We start from the raw sequence: 15252 nt of genomic DNA, 5'->3' as shown, positions 1-15252 counted from the left end.
CGGCAATGCTCGCTTCATTCTTCCAGTTGTCTTTGTAAAATAATATACACGCAACCCAGCTGAGGGTTCGCTACGCGAACACAGCGCAGTCTTGTTGGATTAGGATTTGTTACCTTACGATTACGGTCATGCGCGCCTGTGCACACGTTGCAGCCGCGCATCGAAGTGGCAGACGACGACAAGCACGAGTTCCAGGTTCCACTACGGCTGCGTCACATTGCTTCCATGCACAAATGAGAAACTCTGTTTTAAAATGGTGGAATATGAATCCGGCGTTGCAGAACACGAACTTTTGAGTGAGAACAAGAAATTTTAAAGCAGGTACAAGGCTTCCCTGAGAATGTTTTCGCTCCAACGTAGCCACAAAGGGATGGGTGGCAAGAACGCGAGCATCATTCATCCTATAACACATTTGAGTTAAGATTACGCATTACTTCTTCCCCTGCGTCTTTATGGAGGTGCGTCTTCTTGCGATATCAATTGCTTGGAATCGTCACTCATCTGCCGTATTCCAAAAGAAGGCCACCGGCATGAAGTACGCACTGCGAACCTACATCGCTTCTGTGAGATCTTTGGCGATCCGCAGCTTAATAAATTTCTTTCTCATGGACGCAGCTCACGTTACCTACCACATAACTTCTACATTGCGGCACACAGCAAATACGGTTACTTCTATGTTTGCTCATTCTGAGCAAGTTAAGTGCCCTGTTAAGTGTTAAGTGTTTGAACGCGTTAAAACGTCAACCACAAGTGAAGGAAAAGCGTAGACAACACCAATACGCTACGCGAACGGGCGGCAGCCAGCAGCGAGTATAATCTTTCGATTGTTTCCGGCCGTCGCCGCACACGGCGCTACCATCAGTGACAATTTGCGAATTTCTGAAAAATAAACGCCATGAAAATATGCCAAGCGGGCAATTTAAGCGGGGTGTGTAGAAGCAGAGCCGCATTAATTAAAGCGCACCACGGGGTCAAGGAGGCACCACGGAAGCGATCGACCATCAAATAAACACTTCTGTGCCCGCCGCGTTAGTCTGCGGCTATGGCATTGCTAGAGCGCATCGGGAGCGAACAGTGCAGCCCGTTCTTAATTAAATATGCTGATATCTTACACGGGTCCGTCGTCATAAGTGGTTGCATGATGGAATCATTCTGATGCGATTATGGCGTTCTGTGAGATAGATAGAATGGTATAAGGAAGCACATGCTGAGTATGTCCCACTCTGAAATTAAGACACGCGAGAATCGTCTCTGATATTCTTTTTATTTCCTTTCATTTTTTTTACTTTTTCTGCCGTTGTCCTCGCACCGATCATAGCCGCCCCGACTGGCCAGGTGATGGGTGAGTACCTTAGTCGAGTGTCCCACCTACACATTTCTCTATACGCGTTGTGGGCGCCGATGGGCGTGCCACTGGTGGCGGCCTTGCGAAGTGTGTTCGGGAGAAGAGGCAACCGAGCACCGTAGTTTTCTGTGTCGTTGATTGCGCTTGTCTGTCTGTGAATACATTTTGAGAGCAAAATAAGCAACCCCCTTCGCATGTGTATGGTGGTCAAAGCTCCAAGGAATGTCCAAGAATTATTGCACGGCGGGGCGCTCAAATACCGGCAAAAACGGGCCGGCGATACGATTTCCCTCCTAAGCCTCGTCAGCGGAAGCAACGGTAGCAATGGGTCGCCGCTGTTCGGCGGGAAATTTATTGTTATTTTCATGTTTCTTGTTCTTTTTTGTTCGGTGCTTTTCCACTCGATCATATTTAGACGGGTAAGCAACGAAATTGATCAAGGCCTGCCGATGTTTAGTTCAGTTCGTCTGCTGTGCACACCCTTATGAAAATGAACCATGAGTTTCTGTAGAGGACGTGATGTGTTCCTAAGGTGACATCAGACATGCATAAGAAATGCATCGTCTAATGTTTTTTGGCATCACAAGTACATCAGAGACTCAAATGACAATGCACCTTAAGATTTCTGATGAGAGGAGTATACAGCTTTTTTGTGTTATTGCTAATGTCAAAGTACATCACGTATGAATGTGTACGATGCCAAGTCGTGAAAGATTCTTTGTAATGCGATAGCATTAAATGGCTCATGAGCCGGAAAATCCGGCATTGTCGGCCTGAGCACTCGATGTACAAAGAGGTTACAAACTCTCAACCTTTCATAGGAGTTAAACCCACTACCTTTGGCGGTAATTAAGGCTACGAACCCACGACCTTTGGTGTTGATTAAGATACCGTTAATTAAGACACTTATTGAAGATATAGTAAATTAATGCACTCGAACGCACGTACCACCCTTAGTGGAAGTCGAAGCATGTGAATTCATATGTTAATTAATGTGCACCTGATTATTATGTCTTTAATTAAGACACTCGTACCCACGACCTTTGGTGTTAATGAAGGCGCTGTTAATTAAGGCGTAGTTAAGATACAGTTATTTGAGGCACTCGAACCCACGACCTTTGTTAATGATGACGATGCTAATTAAGGCGCAGTTAATTACGACCTAGGAATTAAGTAACTCGAACTCATTACCTTGTGTGGGAGTCGAACCCACGAACATTGTTGTTAATGAAGGCGATATTAATTGAGGTAATGTTAATTAATATATAGTCAATTAAGACACTCGAACCCACGATCTTCGGTGTTAATGAAGGCGGTGTTAATTGAGCACAGTTAAGATACAGTTATTTGAGGCACTCGAACCCACGACTTTTGTTAATGATGATGGTGCTAATTAATGCACTGTTAATTAAGATCTAACAGTCAAGTCACTCGCACCCAGTACCTTGGGTGGGAATTGAACCCACGACCTTTGTTGTTAATGAAGGCGATGTTAATTAAGGTACTGTTAATTAATATAGTCACTTAAGGCACTCAATCCCACGGCCTTAGTTGGTAAAGTTTATGTTAATTAAGGCATATTTAATTAATATATTGTTAATGAAAACACTCGAACCCATGATCTTGTGTAGGAGTTGTGCCCACGAACGTTGTCGTTAATGAAGGCGATGCTAATTAATGTACAGCTAATTAAGATATAGTTGATTAAAGCACTCGAACCCATGACTATTGGTGGGAGTCGAACTCATGACCATTGGTGTTAATGAAGACGATGTTGAGTAAGGTACCGTTAATTAGGATACAGTTAATTAAGACACTCGGACCCTTGGCCTTTGCTGGGAGTGGTTTTGATTCATCGTTGGGGGCAGTCTAAGAGACAAAAATGAAGAAAACGATATAACACAGCGTGAGCGCCGACTACTCTGGAAACGCTTCCGATATATCAGGGCTAGGCACAAAACAACGACGTCATTTTCTTTCCTTTTTAAAGAGCACTGTAAGATTGTGTTACCCCGTTATCACATTTGGTAAACAGTGCCAAACTATAGCGTATGCCTTGTTCTGGGCAGTTTGATTACTCGGATGTGTTACTAGTTTTTAAGTGGCAAACCGACAATTCTGCAGATTGACATGATCATGACATGGAAAACTGCGCGTAAAAAATTATGGGGTTTTACGTGCCAAAACCACTTTCTGATTATGAGGCACGCCGTAGTGGAGGACTCCGGAAATTTCGACCACCTGGGGTTCTTAACGTGACCTAAATCTAAGTACACGGGTGTTTTCGCATTTCGCCCCCATTGAAATGCGGCCGCCGAAGCCGGGATTCGATCCCGCGACCTCGAGCTCAGCAGCCCAACACCACCATAGCCACTGAGCAACCACGACGGGGAAAAAAAGAAAAGAAAAAGAAACTGCGCGTAAGCGGCAGCGTCTATTTGCTGGAACGCACTGTAGTACTTGGTTGCACGCACATCGTACGCCAGCGCACACTTCTGGCGTATACCACATAGGACAAATGCACGCTGCCGAGACATGTGGGTTTTTCGAGGAATCTTCGTGGGTAGCACGATCAACACAGAAGGCGCGAGCGACAGGAGTGCAACCCGCGCACGTTAAACACGCCAACACGAAAGCAAGATACGGACGACAGGGGTGTAAGGTGCGCCACACGAGCAGATTTGATGATTTCCGACTGACACTGTTGCAACGGGCACTAAAACATCGCACACTGCACATGTGTCGCTCGGAGATCGCGTCAACGATGTCTGAGGCTATATAGTTGATGTGAACGACAGCAGGAAGTTATTTAAATTGAAGTGACGGCGCAGGTAGCACGGGGAGCAGCGAAATGCGTAATTCACGGTTTTTATGAGAGGTAACTGAAGTGAAAATCGTTCGAATAGCGTCACCGCAACGGCTTTCTATAGGGTTAACATTTTCAGATCTCGAAGGCCATGCTTTTGCTGGCTGCAGATAGCCGAAGCGATTCAAATTGAAAATGCGTTATAGAATTTCTTTCTATGCCATGCTATAGCTTACAATATAGACTTATCTTTGGTTCTCTTTGTTTTGCAACAGCTATGCGCAATTAGGCAGCCGCACAAATCCTCAGATGACGCTAGCCGAGACATTGGGCTTCTTCGATTTTCGGAGTTCTGGCAGCCCGCTGGGAGCCAGACGGCAGCCAGCTAGTTCCGGTTCTGACAGGAAGTCACGTGGGCTGGGATCCCAAGACAACCCGAACCTGCGCGAAGTTTGCAAAATCGAACGCCGGTACAGCTGGCTAAATGTAAACATGCTACCAGCATGGCAGCGCCCGTCGAGGCCGACGCGCGCTTGGCGTAGTCGGCCCATTTGTGCGTTGCCAGCTTGAAAATATATAGTTGTATTCAGGAATACGATCACTTTCGCGCGACTGGGCGCAGGACGCGTACTCGGCCAACCTCGCCTTGCGCAGCGCAACAGATGGCCTCCGACGAGGCGCATGACAAGACGCGAAATCGTGATTGTACACTCGAAAGCGATAGCTGGAGGATCCCTGCTCTTAGCGATCACGTCGACCACCGGCGACAATGATGAGTTGGCGTTGTGTCATCACAAGACATGAAAAAGGAGGTTAACGGGTACCTCTCATACGCATAAAATTTCGCGCCGACCTGTTTGGGCTTCGATTTCAAAATGTTTGTTGTGGCTGATGGTGCTTTTCATTTAAGGAGCTGGGGACGCGGCTGGCGCGTGAAAATGCACGTCGCCTGTGACCAGCGAAACGTTTCACACGAAAAACAACATTGGTCGCAATCATGAGAGCAATAAGCCAATGTACGTCTGTCTAAATGTACCGAGTGCAATCAGTGTATTCGTAGATCAACGGCCTGCAGTTAGAACACATATCGGTTTCGAGCTGCCACCTAATCATACGACGGAGAGATGGAGCGAACACGGGCTAACTGCAAAGCCTTCGCTAACTGCAGAGAAAGGAGAGATATACATACGCGAAATATGTGAAAAGGAACGCCACCAGAGAAAGACGAAACCAAGATGTACCGCAATGTGTGAATGAGCGTCTACAATTTGCGTGGAACACGATGCATATAATATGCACGCATGAGAGCGCGGCGCGCTGTTCGCCGCGAAGAAGCACTCAGGGGACACACACACACAAAAGCTTTAAACGGTTCACCACGGCTCGTATCACACCGCTTCGCGATGCGGAACGGAGCGTTAGCACCTAAAAAGATAACGCTAGAAGTAAGGAAATCCGGAGATGACCGTATACACTTGGCTGAGCGAGGTAAATTTAAGTCCTCAAGCGCCGGCGTTGCAATCCGTGAAGTCCCCGTAAAGATGGCGCCGAGCGCCCATCGCCTCTTTTAGTCGTCTGCTAGCCAGAGAACTTCCAGAGAGCAGCCAGACCAAAATCGTCCTGGCAGGTTCTGGCAGCCCGCGGGTAGCCAGAACCGTCCAGCGCGAGCAAAACGAACGCCCGGCGGAAGTGCGTAGCGCGGTGGGCGGAGCAACGCGAGAAAAACGAAGACGCTCTGGCTGGCTCTGGCAGCCCGCGGGTAGCCAGAAGTGGAAAATCGAAGAAGCCCATTATTGGCTGGCCCCAACCGACCTGTTCGTGGCGCCACCTACCGTCCCGTTTCCTATCCAATCCAATCCAATCAGTCTGTCGCTCTGTTTTCGAGTCGGTCGGGTGTGCGAGCTGCAACGTTGTGCTTGTTAGATCGTGTGTTTTTGTGTTTGCTGTAACCAAATGTGACTTAGTTCGCGTGCGCATAAGCGCCACAGACAGCTTGTGTCTCGCTGCAAACTCGCCGTGTACGTGGCGCGCCAGCGAAATGTGGACCAACGATGTTCATGCTGTCGAGTGCGTTCCCTTTGTCTCTGGTTGTCGTGAAAAGTTGGGTGGACGTCGCGAAGAAATAATGCGTGTTGTTAGCGTGCCACTGCTCGTCCACTATGCACCGGTATGTCTGCTGGGAGTAGCATCGAAGCACTGGCAACTTGGAGGGCGCTTTTCGACCGCGTCGGGCCGTTCAAAAGGTGAGTAACCGTGCTTGCTAACTACACACGTGTTGTGCGTGCTTCTCGTGTGGGCATAGGGTGCCTTGCGAACGTAGGAAAGAGAACTCCCACGACAACAGTGAGACCTATGCCGATGCTTGCTGGGTGTCAGAGTTTAGTTGCGCGAATTAATTGCCATAATGCAGAATTGAAAATCTTGATAAGCGTTTTCTTCTGATGAGAAAGATTACGTTCAGAAATAATCGTGTTCATCATGCGCGCTTGTGCGTGAGCTCCCGTTTTTCTGCTGAAGTCGCATGATAACGACTCATCTACCTGTTGACCGATTCTTACTGCTATGACGTTTCCTCGCTTATAAATGATTCGACGTTGTAGATAATCTCTGCTTACAAGGTTTTCGATTTACGAGCAGTATTGGGGGAAAAAAATGTAAGCAATCACAGCGTGCTACTAGTACAGGTTTGTTTTGAAGGGGTGTTGCCATAACTTCGACGTAAGTAAACATTACAAGGGATAGTTATGAAAGAAACTCTAGAATCGTTAAGTAAACAAACATTCATGTAATGCGCTGCTGCTCCTGCGTGTGAAATTTTGCCTTCTTGAAGGGGTCCCTGTTATCGTGACATTCATCAGTAACTTTGACTTTGTGCTCTGTTGCCACCCTGCACCAGTGCAGGCATTGTTTTCATGACTGTTTTTACATCCTCCTTGCATGTGTTCACTATGTGATAGTCTTACTGTGCCACAGCTATAAGTTAACACAGAATTCTCTTTGTAGTGGTGAAGCCGTGACCCACAACAGTGTCCACATAACCCGTGGCCATGGCTGCAGCAACATGGCGTGTAATCTGGATGGATATGTCAGGTATGCTTTAAGTGTACGTGTTCACAAAAGTAGGATCTCGGTATCATTAGTGGATAAGTGTATCGACATATTACTTAATGCATCTTGCTAAATAGGCTAAATATTTCTGCAACATCATTCCACTTGCTGCTTATTTGTGTTTGTAGATATTATGCACACATTATCTTGTTCTGCTAAAACTACACGTCGCATGTCCTGACGTTTAGTATTTTTCTCGCATCAATTGCTTGCCTGCAAGTCCATTTTATTTTTGCCTATTACACAGTATGTTTCTTTTTATCTTGGTTTTATTTGTTTGGAACTGTTTCTTATGCTGTAGCCCATATTTCCCTGTTTTCCTTTCTGCTTATGATACACACATGTGCTGTTTTTGTCCATGTAAGAATTCGAAGTGTAGTGTGTCATATATGTCACAGGTCTAAGCACGCAGTGTGCCTACCATTGTTTAACATTGATATTTACAATCATGTCTGTCTTGTTCTCAGAATAACTGTCACTGGCAAATACACATTTGATGAACTAGAATTTCTTGAAATGAAATAGGAAGGCCAGTATTCATTGTGCTGCAGTTACTTAAGTAGTGAGGTGTTTTCTGGTAAGCTTTCTATTTTTTCTCTCACTTTCTTCGTATTCTTTTCTTTGCAAGCTGCCCTTATTCATGCTGGTAGGCATTGTAGCAGTTGTGAGTGTGTTTACTGCAGGAATGTCACAGCTAGTTTGCACACACTACAGGATGCCAACAGATACCCATCACTGTTTTTGTGCATTTCTGAGAACCAGCTGTGTCCACTCGGCGAAACTTGTAGTGTCCATTTGAATTTACCAATCAGTTCATGTAACATTTCAGGACAAAATTTACGCAGTGAGAGAAGGGAGACTATGCAACATGACCTTGGCTAACAACTGACTGTTTAAGTTGTTGGAAGGACTAACAAAAATAGCACTGGATGTGCACTTGTGTTGTGCACCAGTTAATTTGAGAGGGATGGCAGAAGTTATAATTCAAAGGCATAAAATCATGGTAAATGGTGTCTGCATAAAAAGAAGTAAATAGGCACAGACTAATTTCTATCCCTTGTAATCTACAAAGGATGCCTTTCTTCATGCATTGATAATGGGGGCTGGCTCACACTTATTGTTATTCATGTGGTGCGTCTGACTGATTTCTCTTGCCAATTTTCAGCCATGGGTGAAAACAGATAAACAATCCTAATCTGGCCTGAAGCCCCATTGCAGATATGTGTGGCCAAGTCGGACGAGCATACTGGTCTTTTGAATGAAATATGGTGATCTCACAGGTACATATTTAGGCACCAGCCAGTCTGCGCTATGTACATTTGACCACATGTGAAAGGAATACAGCACAGTGCCTCTGACACGCACTGGACAAATTTGGTGCTACCTTTAACCAAGCAAGCCTCGCTTGCCTCCTTGCATTTCTCGATTCAATTTTCAATTCAATCAGTCCATGTAACTTTTCAGGACAAAATTTGCGCAGCGAGGGAAGGGAGACCATACAACATGACTGTTGTGCATATGCTGCCTAATTTATTTTTGCTGAAAATATAAGTGCATTGCAGTCCACAAGTGAATTGACAAAGGCACCCAGGCATTGGAGGCTTGCTTAGTTAAAAATACCCAAAATTTGTCTCGTATCTTTCAGGGTTAATGTAGGCTACTCTTTTGATCACGTGCATATTTGGTCCAATGTACATCGGTGCGGCACGCTGACTAGCCGGTGCCTCAGCATGCGCCTAGGAGAGCACCATAATTCACTCAAAGGACCAGTGTGCTCGTCTTATTTGACCATGCATTGACACGACAAGCTTTGCACTGGATTTAGCTTGTTTATCTGTTTCGTTCGCCTATGGCAACCGACTGATACAACAAAATCAGTGAAGAATACCACAGCCAAAAATGGGACGTGTGTCAGTCGACGCTCATTATGATTGCATGACAAAGAGGAATACTCTCTAATGACGTGGCATAGCAACCACCATGCTTATTTATTAAATTATTTTTATGCAAGCTTGTTTGTCATGCTTCTACGCATTTGTTTTTCAACTTGTGCCCTCCCTCTGAAAGCAGTGCTCGGGTGTAAATGATAAAAAACCCCAGACATGGTGTGGTGTATTTCTTGAATGGGATATATGCCATCATTCAGGAGGCCAACACATGCATGACATAGTAGGCTTGGAATGTATGAGAACTGTGCCCGTAGCTGATGCAAATATTCTATAACGACTGGCACTTGGATGTCTCTGGGATGCATTGGGTTGCCCATACACAAACACTCCTACGCTCATTTCCATGCCAAGTAATTAGTGAGAATTTCTCATTCACGCTAGCAATCCACAGATACTGCTGTCCTTTGTCAAGTGGAAATCGATATAGCTGAAGTAGTTCACGACATGTACACACGCCACAGCTGATCCATGTTGCACATTTGTTCAGCCAAGAGCAATTTCTGCTTACTGTAGTTACTGCTGCACCCAAAGGCCACACAGTGGTTCCTCAACTTTGTGTGAACCGACACCACATAAATTTTTCGCAGAACTAGCTATAACGTCTCCAGACCGTTCTGCAGCAAGTGATACAGCGTGTATTTCTGTGGTTGATTGCCAAGTTTTGTTAATTATGTGTCCTTTCTACCATGCAGGGTACACATGCACTTACTTCAAGATGACGACACTCCACCTCAAGAACAGCCTCTCCTCAGTGATAAGTAGCGAGATTAAATGAAAGGGAGATATCACATCCGTAACCAGGCTGATACTGTGTTTTCCTTTCATTTAACCTCCTTCTGCATTTAAGGAAGCATTGATATGCCCAATAAATGTTTTTGTTAGACTTCTTTCGTTGAGTAATGTCTAACATGCAGCATATGTAGGGCCCATGTACATGTCAGAAGTGCTGCATCTTCACTGGACATACATGCATACAGGCTGCATATATATAGCACCAAAGATAGTCACGCACAGGTAACATATTTAAATAAGGTCTGACTGCCATTGAGACACATGAGAAAATGTTACCACACGTGGTGGCCAATTTTGTTATAGGAGTAATACGAGCACCGGCAGTCTAATGTATAAGCTCATTAGAGATTCGCTAGGAAGACGTGAGAAAGTCACAAGAAAACTGCTTTGGAGCGCACATTAGGAAGACATTTCATGCTCACAAGAAAAGCACTCGTCAAGAGTTCTACAGAAAGACGGTGGCCAATATGTTATAGAATGACATTAGGAATACATCAGAAAATTCCAAAGAAACTCATCAGAAAGTCTAATGGCTGTGATGTCAAAACTCGTCAGACTTTCATGTGAAACTCATCTCATATTTTCATAAGGGCAAGGCCTGCCTATGTTTTGTTCGGTTCGTCTGCAGTGCAGCAGGCGGTTTAAAGGCAATCGCTAAAGTTCTGAATGCCGCTTCTACCGTTTTCCGCGCCTTTACTGTGTCACGCTAGCTAGGCAGCACGACTGCACGAGTGCATCGTGTTGTGTGTTAAAGCTACTGCAGCTTGCAAGAACTGAAATTGTCGGTTTCATGCCACCCGATAAATCCTCGCACCAGCTGTCCCACACTTCATGTTTTTGCATCTATTTTATGCACTTGTGCTGACAGCGCCACTACGGCATCAAAGAAAAGCTATTAGAAATAATTAAATAAAATATACCATTGTATGATATGAATATTAGTTTTGACTTTCGTGTATTCGCGTTTAATTACAATTTAGAGGTTATTCTGTAAGCCGTAAACAATTAGTGGCCCTTAGTTTTGAGTAACCAACTTTACGTGCCTTCAACAGCCAAGCTAAGCCGTATTAGGCCTACGCGCCATAAAATCCACAATTGAATTCGGAATCAGCGGCGTCTGATACCTTAGTCCTTAGTACCTTAGTACCTTAGTCGAGTGTCCTACCTACACATTTCTCTATACGTGTTGTGGGCGCCGATGGGGGTGCCACTGGTGGCGGCCTTGCGAACTCACTTCTCTTAGCTTGCGAACTTCACGCGTTACCACGAATCGAACCCAGTTTATGCTATAGGTTAGAGCCGTCGCTTGGATGGGTGCCGCCATGTTCCCTTACGCATATCTTTTGGGGCAATTATTGGGGCTCCCACTAAATCAGTGAAATAGCATGCCCGACGCAAGACCCAAATGCAGTTCGCGTCTCGCGCATGCGCAGTGGCTTCGACGCTATTCTTTTGAGGCTGCAAAACGTTTGGCACCCCTGTTCGGAGAATATATATTTATTTTCCTCAATCCATCGATGCGTGTGCGAGCGCATACCCTAGGCAACAGCCTTTCGCCGCACTGTAGTAGTAACCATGTATCCCGCTTAGGAGGGAACTGGCAGTGGGGTAGGAGTGAAGCGGCCCTCCGAGATCCTCTCAGCCCACTCCAGGATGGCTTCCTGAACGTAGGGCTTTTAACTGCACAAGGGAGCCTCTTTGCTGCTCCTGACTAGTTACTAAATTATTAAGGGTAGGGGGCTAAGAGTGGCCTTGGCCGCTGCACAGAGAAGGCTAGACAGCTTCTTGCCGCGCTGCTGCAGGCCGCCTTCAAGCAGTGTAACCATATAACGGCCGAATTTTCGGCGACTGTGGCGTTGCTAGCCGGACCTACGTGACCCAGCCGGTCGCTTCCTGGCACGCTTGAAACGCGGACTATATTCGCACACCCCGTGTTCTTTAATGTTATTCAACAAATTGAACGTAGACAGCCCCACTTTTCCGGAACTTCTTTCCCACACTTCACGGCACGTGCCTTAATCTTCTGTCCGCTCGCCTTCTCAGTAGACAGCGTTTGATCGCAGTGATCGGACTGCGCAGCACACAGAACAATTAAGGGGCTGCGCACCGCGATCAAACACAACTGTCATAGTGACCGCGCAATTCGAAGCAAAAAAGAAAGGAAAGCGGACAGCATGCGAGTGCAACCACGTGACTCCGATCCACGGACAGGGAGACGCGAATAAGTTCAGGACCGACTCGCCTGCCATAGTTATTATGAAATATACTGACTGTAGATGGCATGCTCGGCGAATAAAATTGGCACCCGTGCAGACAACGCGCAAAGCCTCCCTCCACTCGCGGTAAGCAAACCAACTGACATTTAGCCAGACTGAATGTGGGACAGGCCGTCTCATATCCCAGCTTCGAGGTTCATGGCCGCGAGCTTCATGGCCTTCATAGCGAGCTTCATGGCCGAAGCTCGCTATGCTAAGCCTTATTCCAAGGCCAGTGCGGAGTGGAGCGTCCATCGATGCGGGTGCGAGCGCGCTGCCAACCTGCTCGCTCGAGCGAAGACGATTTGTTCAAGCTTCGGAAATTCCCTGATTGTCGCAGTTAAGTGCGGAAGAAAATGAGCTACACATAGGCGACTTTGTGAGTGAGAAAACAACCGCACGCGGTGAACTAGTACACAGTCGCCTAGTAAAGTGATGACCGACGTTGCTGTAGTATAACGTGACCGGAAGGTCGCGTTCACACTAGCGCTTGTCAATTTCCACTGGATGATTAACCACAATATTAAAGCCAGGTGGCATAATAGGCAAGGTACCATAACTGGCGCTAAAGAAGTCCTTCGGACAGGAGGATATAAAGGTCAGCAGGTCAAGCGCGTCGGCTTTTATACATGCGTCATCGAAGGTTACAGAAACATCGCTGATGCCCGCGTCGCGCATACATGCCACCCAAGGCTCGAAGACAACGGATGGTGGATAGAACCATCGATAACATTCGAGAAAGTTCCGATACATGCGCGCGTGTCCTGCGCTAAGTGATAACGTTTGTTAGTCTAGGTGCGTCAGAGAGTCGTATAGTTTTGTGCGCGCTGTGTATTCTCGGCGCCCTCCTTGCGTTATCTCACTGCCACGTTATCTCACTCCAGCGTCTTGGCAGCGAGTGTCTGCGGTTATCGAGTATGTGTTCGTGTTTGCTGTACGAACTGACAGCATGTTTGCCAGTTAGCAAGCGAATGTTTGCAAGTTGATATGGCCGGTAATTCTGTTATCTTTTCTTGGTACGGTATATGCTCAATTGCTATCGCAATCTATGCTATGATTTTCGGGCAAAACTGTGGCTTTTCGGTGTCCGCGTCCGTGGTCAGAACAGTGGGCCGATTCCGGAGATAATGCAATACCGGCCGTCCCGCGGCGGAGTTGAAGCAGGCTTCACGAACTCAAAAAAAAATATCAAGCGAACAGGGCATAAATTCTTTGGACTCACGTATACAGCGTAGAGAGCAGCATTCGTTAAAAAAAAAGCATCAGGCAAGTATCCGAAACACGTAATTGATTACAAAGCTTCTTACAAGCTGCCGCGACGACAACAGCTTGCGACCTTGGCGGGCGGGGAAGGCGGTTAGTCAGACGTCACTGGCCTTTCGGAAATAAAAGAACCAGCCTTTCGTTTCCTTCCCGCCCCACTCTGGGTAGGCAACGCATAGGACTCCAGAGGAGCGGCATGTACACGAGGAGTGGCATAGGCTATCCATACCATTAGAAATACGTGTTACTTGGCTAGGTCATATTCTATATATAGCCTTGATTACCAGTCTGTGTATGCAGGGTTTCCCAACTATCATGCACAAACATTAAAAAATACGCAAATGCCACGTAGAACCAAGGTAATGTTGCTGGCCGTCATTTCGAGATATTCAGATTATTTCCATTCCGCCTAATTCCATGCTTAGTCTTAATGAATCCTCGACTGGTTGGCTGGCAACCGCTCTAGATAGCGAACGCACGGAGTCACGAAAGTTTCCGTATCGCATTAACTGCTCTTGCCGGATTTCTTCAGATAATTACCCAACTCCTGCTAAACGATCTAATACCAGAAGTCACCATTTGCCTTGTCCAACTCGTTCTGTTCCTTGAAACTCATTTTAGAATATAGTACTTTCCTTTCGTCTGTGTTAACATTGCCACTATTATTTGTCATTGTTCTGCTTTTCTGCACTCCGGCAATTGTCCAATAGGGCAGCAGTATGCTCACATAAAATGAGGACTAAATGAATTTCTCAGATATTATATTTGGATGAAAATGTCAATGACAAAAGGGCACAGCACTTTTCCTGTTGCTCAATGGATGCTACATAAAGGCGTGTTTGCGAGCTTGAAAGAAGGCCGCGAAGGCACGCAGAATTACCGCGCGACTGTGTGCCCGACCAGTTTTCTGAACCCTATATACTATATAACATAATGTACACTATAGTACAGTATCCCTCTTTGCAAGAAGGGCACTCAATGGGCACAAAGCAAATTAGAAACAAGGCAAGCAAAAGAGAAAAAAAACGCAAATTCTAAAATATAACTAGTGTACAATAAATAGAAATAAATACGCATAACAGAGAATATGAGTCCCGCAATTCACTAGGAAGGGTTTAATACATCGCGTATTAACGTATGTTTATTCGGTATGTACCCTTAATTACCAGTTGCATTTAAAGAAACTTCCTTTGACCTCGGCAGAATTGTTCACTGAAGTGACGACCTTATATGAGAATATACAAGCCCTCATTGTAGGAGATGGTTCAGTTTCACAGCTGGGCGAAATGCGAAAGCACCTGTGCACTTAGATTTAGGTGCACGTTAAAGAACCCCAGATGGTCAAAATTTCCGCAGTCCTCCACTACTGCGTGCCTCATAATCAGAAAGCGGTTTTGGCGCGCAAAACCCCATAATTATAATATATATAATTTCACAGCCCGAGTCTTCTCGCGCCACCAAGAATCTGGCGTCTTTCGCTGGTGGAACCTTCGTTCGTGAAATTGTTTTATACTTCGATATCCCTAATACTGCTTAGCCATTCCAGAGAAACTCCAGCACTTTTTTCTTCTGTGAGTTCGTGTATAAGCGCTGCTGCGCATGACTGCTGTAGATGCTGACTCTGAGCAAATCCGGCTTGGCCTCATTTCCATTACTGCACCACGACTTGAAAAAAGGGCAATTGTGTTACTCGAAGAAAACCTAGTGCATATTGTTTCCGGTACAGGGAAACAA

The 15252-nt window shown here is 45.9% G+C and overlaps 1 protein-coding gene and 1 long non-coding RNA gene across 17 annotated transcripts in view; both read left to right on the top strand.

Moving 5' to 3' along the window:
- Positions 1-15252, top strand: part of LOC139061333 (uncharacterized) — a 284688-nt gene that overhangs the window by 209908 nt on the left and 59528 nt on the right. For 14 of the 16 annotated variants that reach the window (XM_070541217.1, XM_070541222.1, XM_070541211.1 and 11 more), the window contains one exon: positions 1307-1342. In XM_070541217.1, coding sequence (XP_070397318.1) covers positions 1307-1342 — 36 coding nt within the window. The remainder of the gene's footprint in view (positions 1-1306; positions 1343-15252) is intronic. The other 2 variants (XM_070541220.1, XM_070541213.1) reach the window with 1 other exon arrangement.
- LOC139046997 (uncharacterized) lies at positions 6046-10096 on the top strand. The gene is made up of 3 exons (XR_011507031.1): positions 6046-6394; positions 7155-7241; positions 9901-10096. It is a non-coding gene; the product is annotated as an uncharacterized lncRNA (long non-coding RNA).

Source organism: Dermacentor albipictus, chromosome 6 (assembly GCF_038994185.2).
Source record: "Dermacentor albipictus isolate Rhodes 1998 colony chromosome 6, USDA_Dalb.pri_finalv2, whole genome shotgun sequence".
Classification (NCBI taxonomy): Eukaryota; Metazoa; Arthropoda; class Arachnida; order Ixodida; family Ixodidae; genus Dermacentor; species Dermacentor albipictus.
Note: the sequence above shows the minus strand (reverse complement) of the source record. Positions and strands in the feature narration are given on the sequence as shown.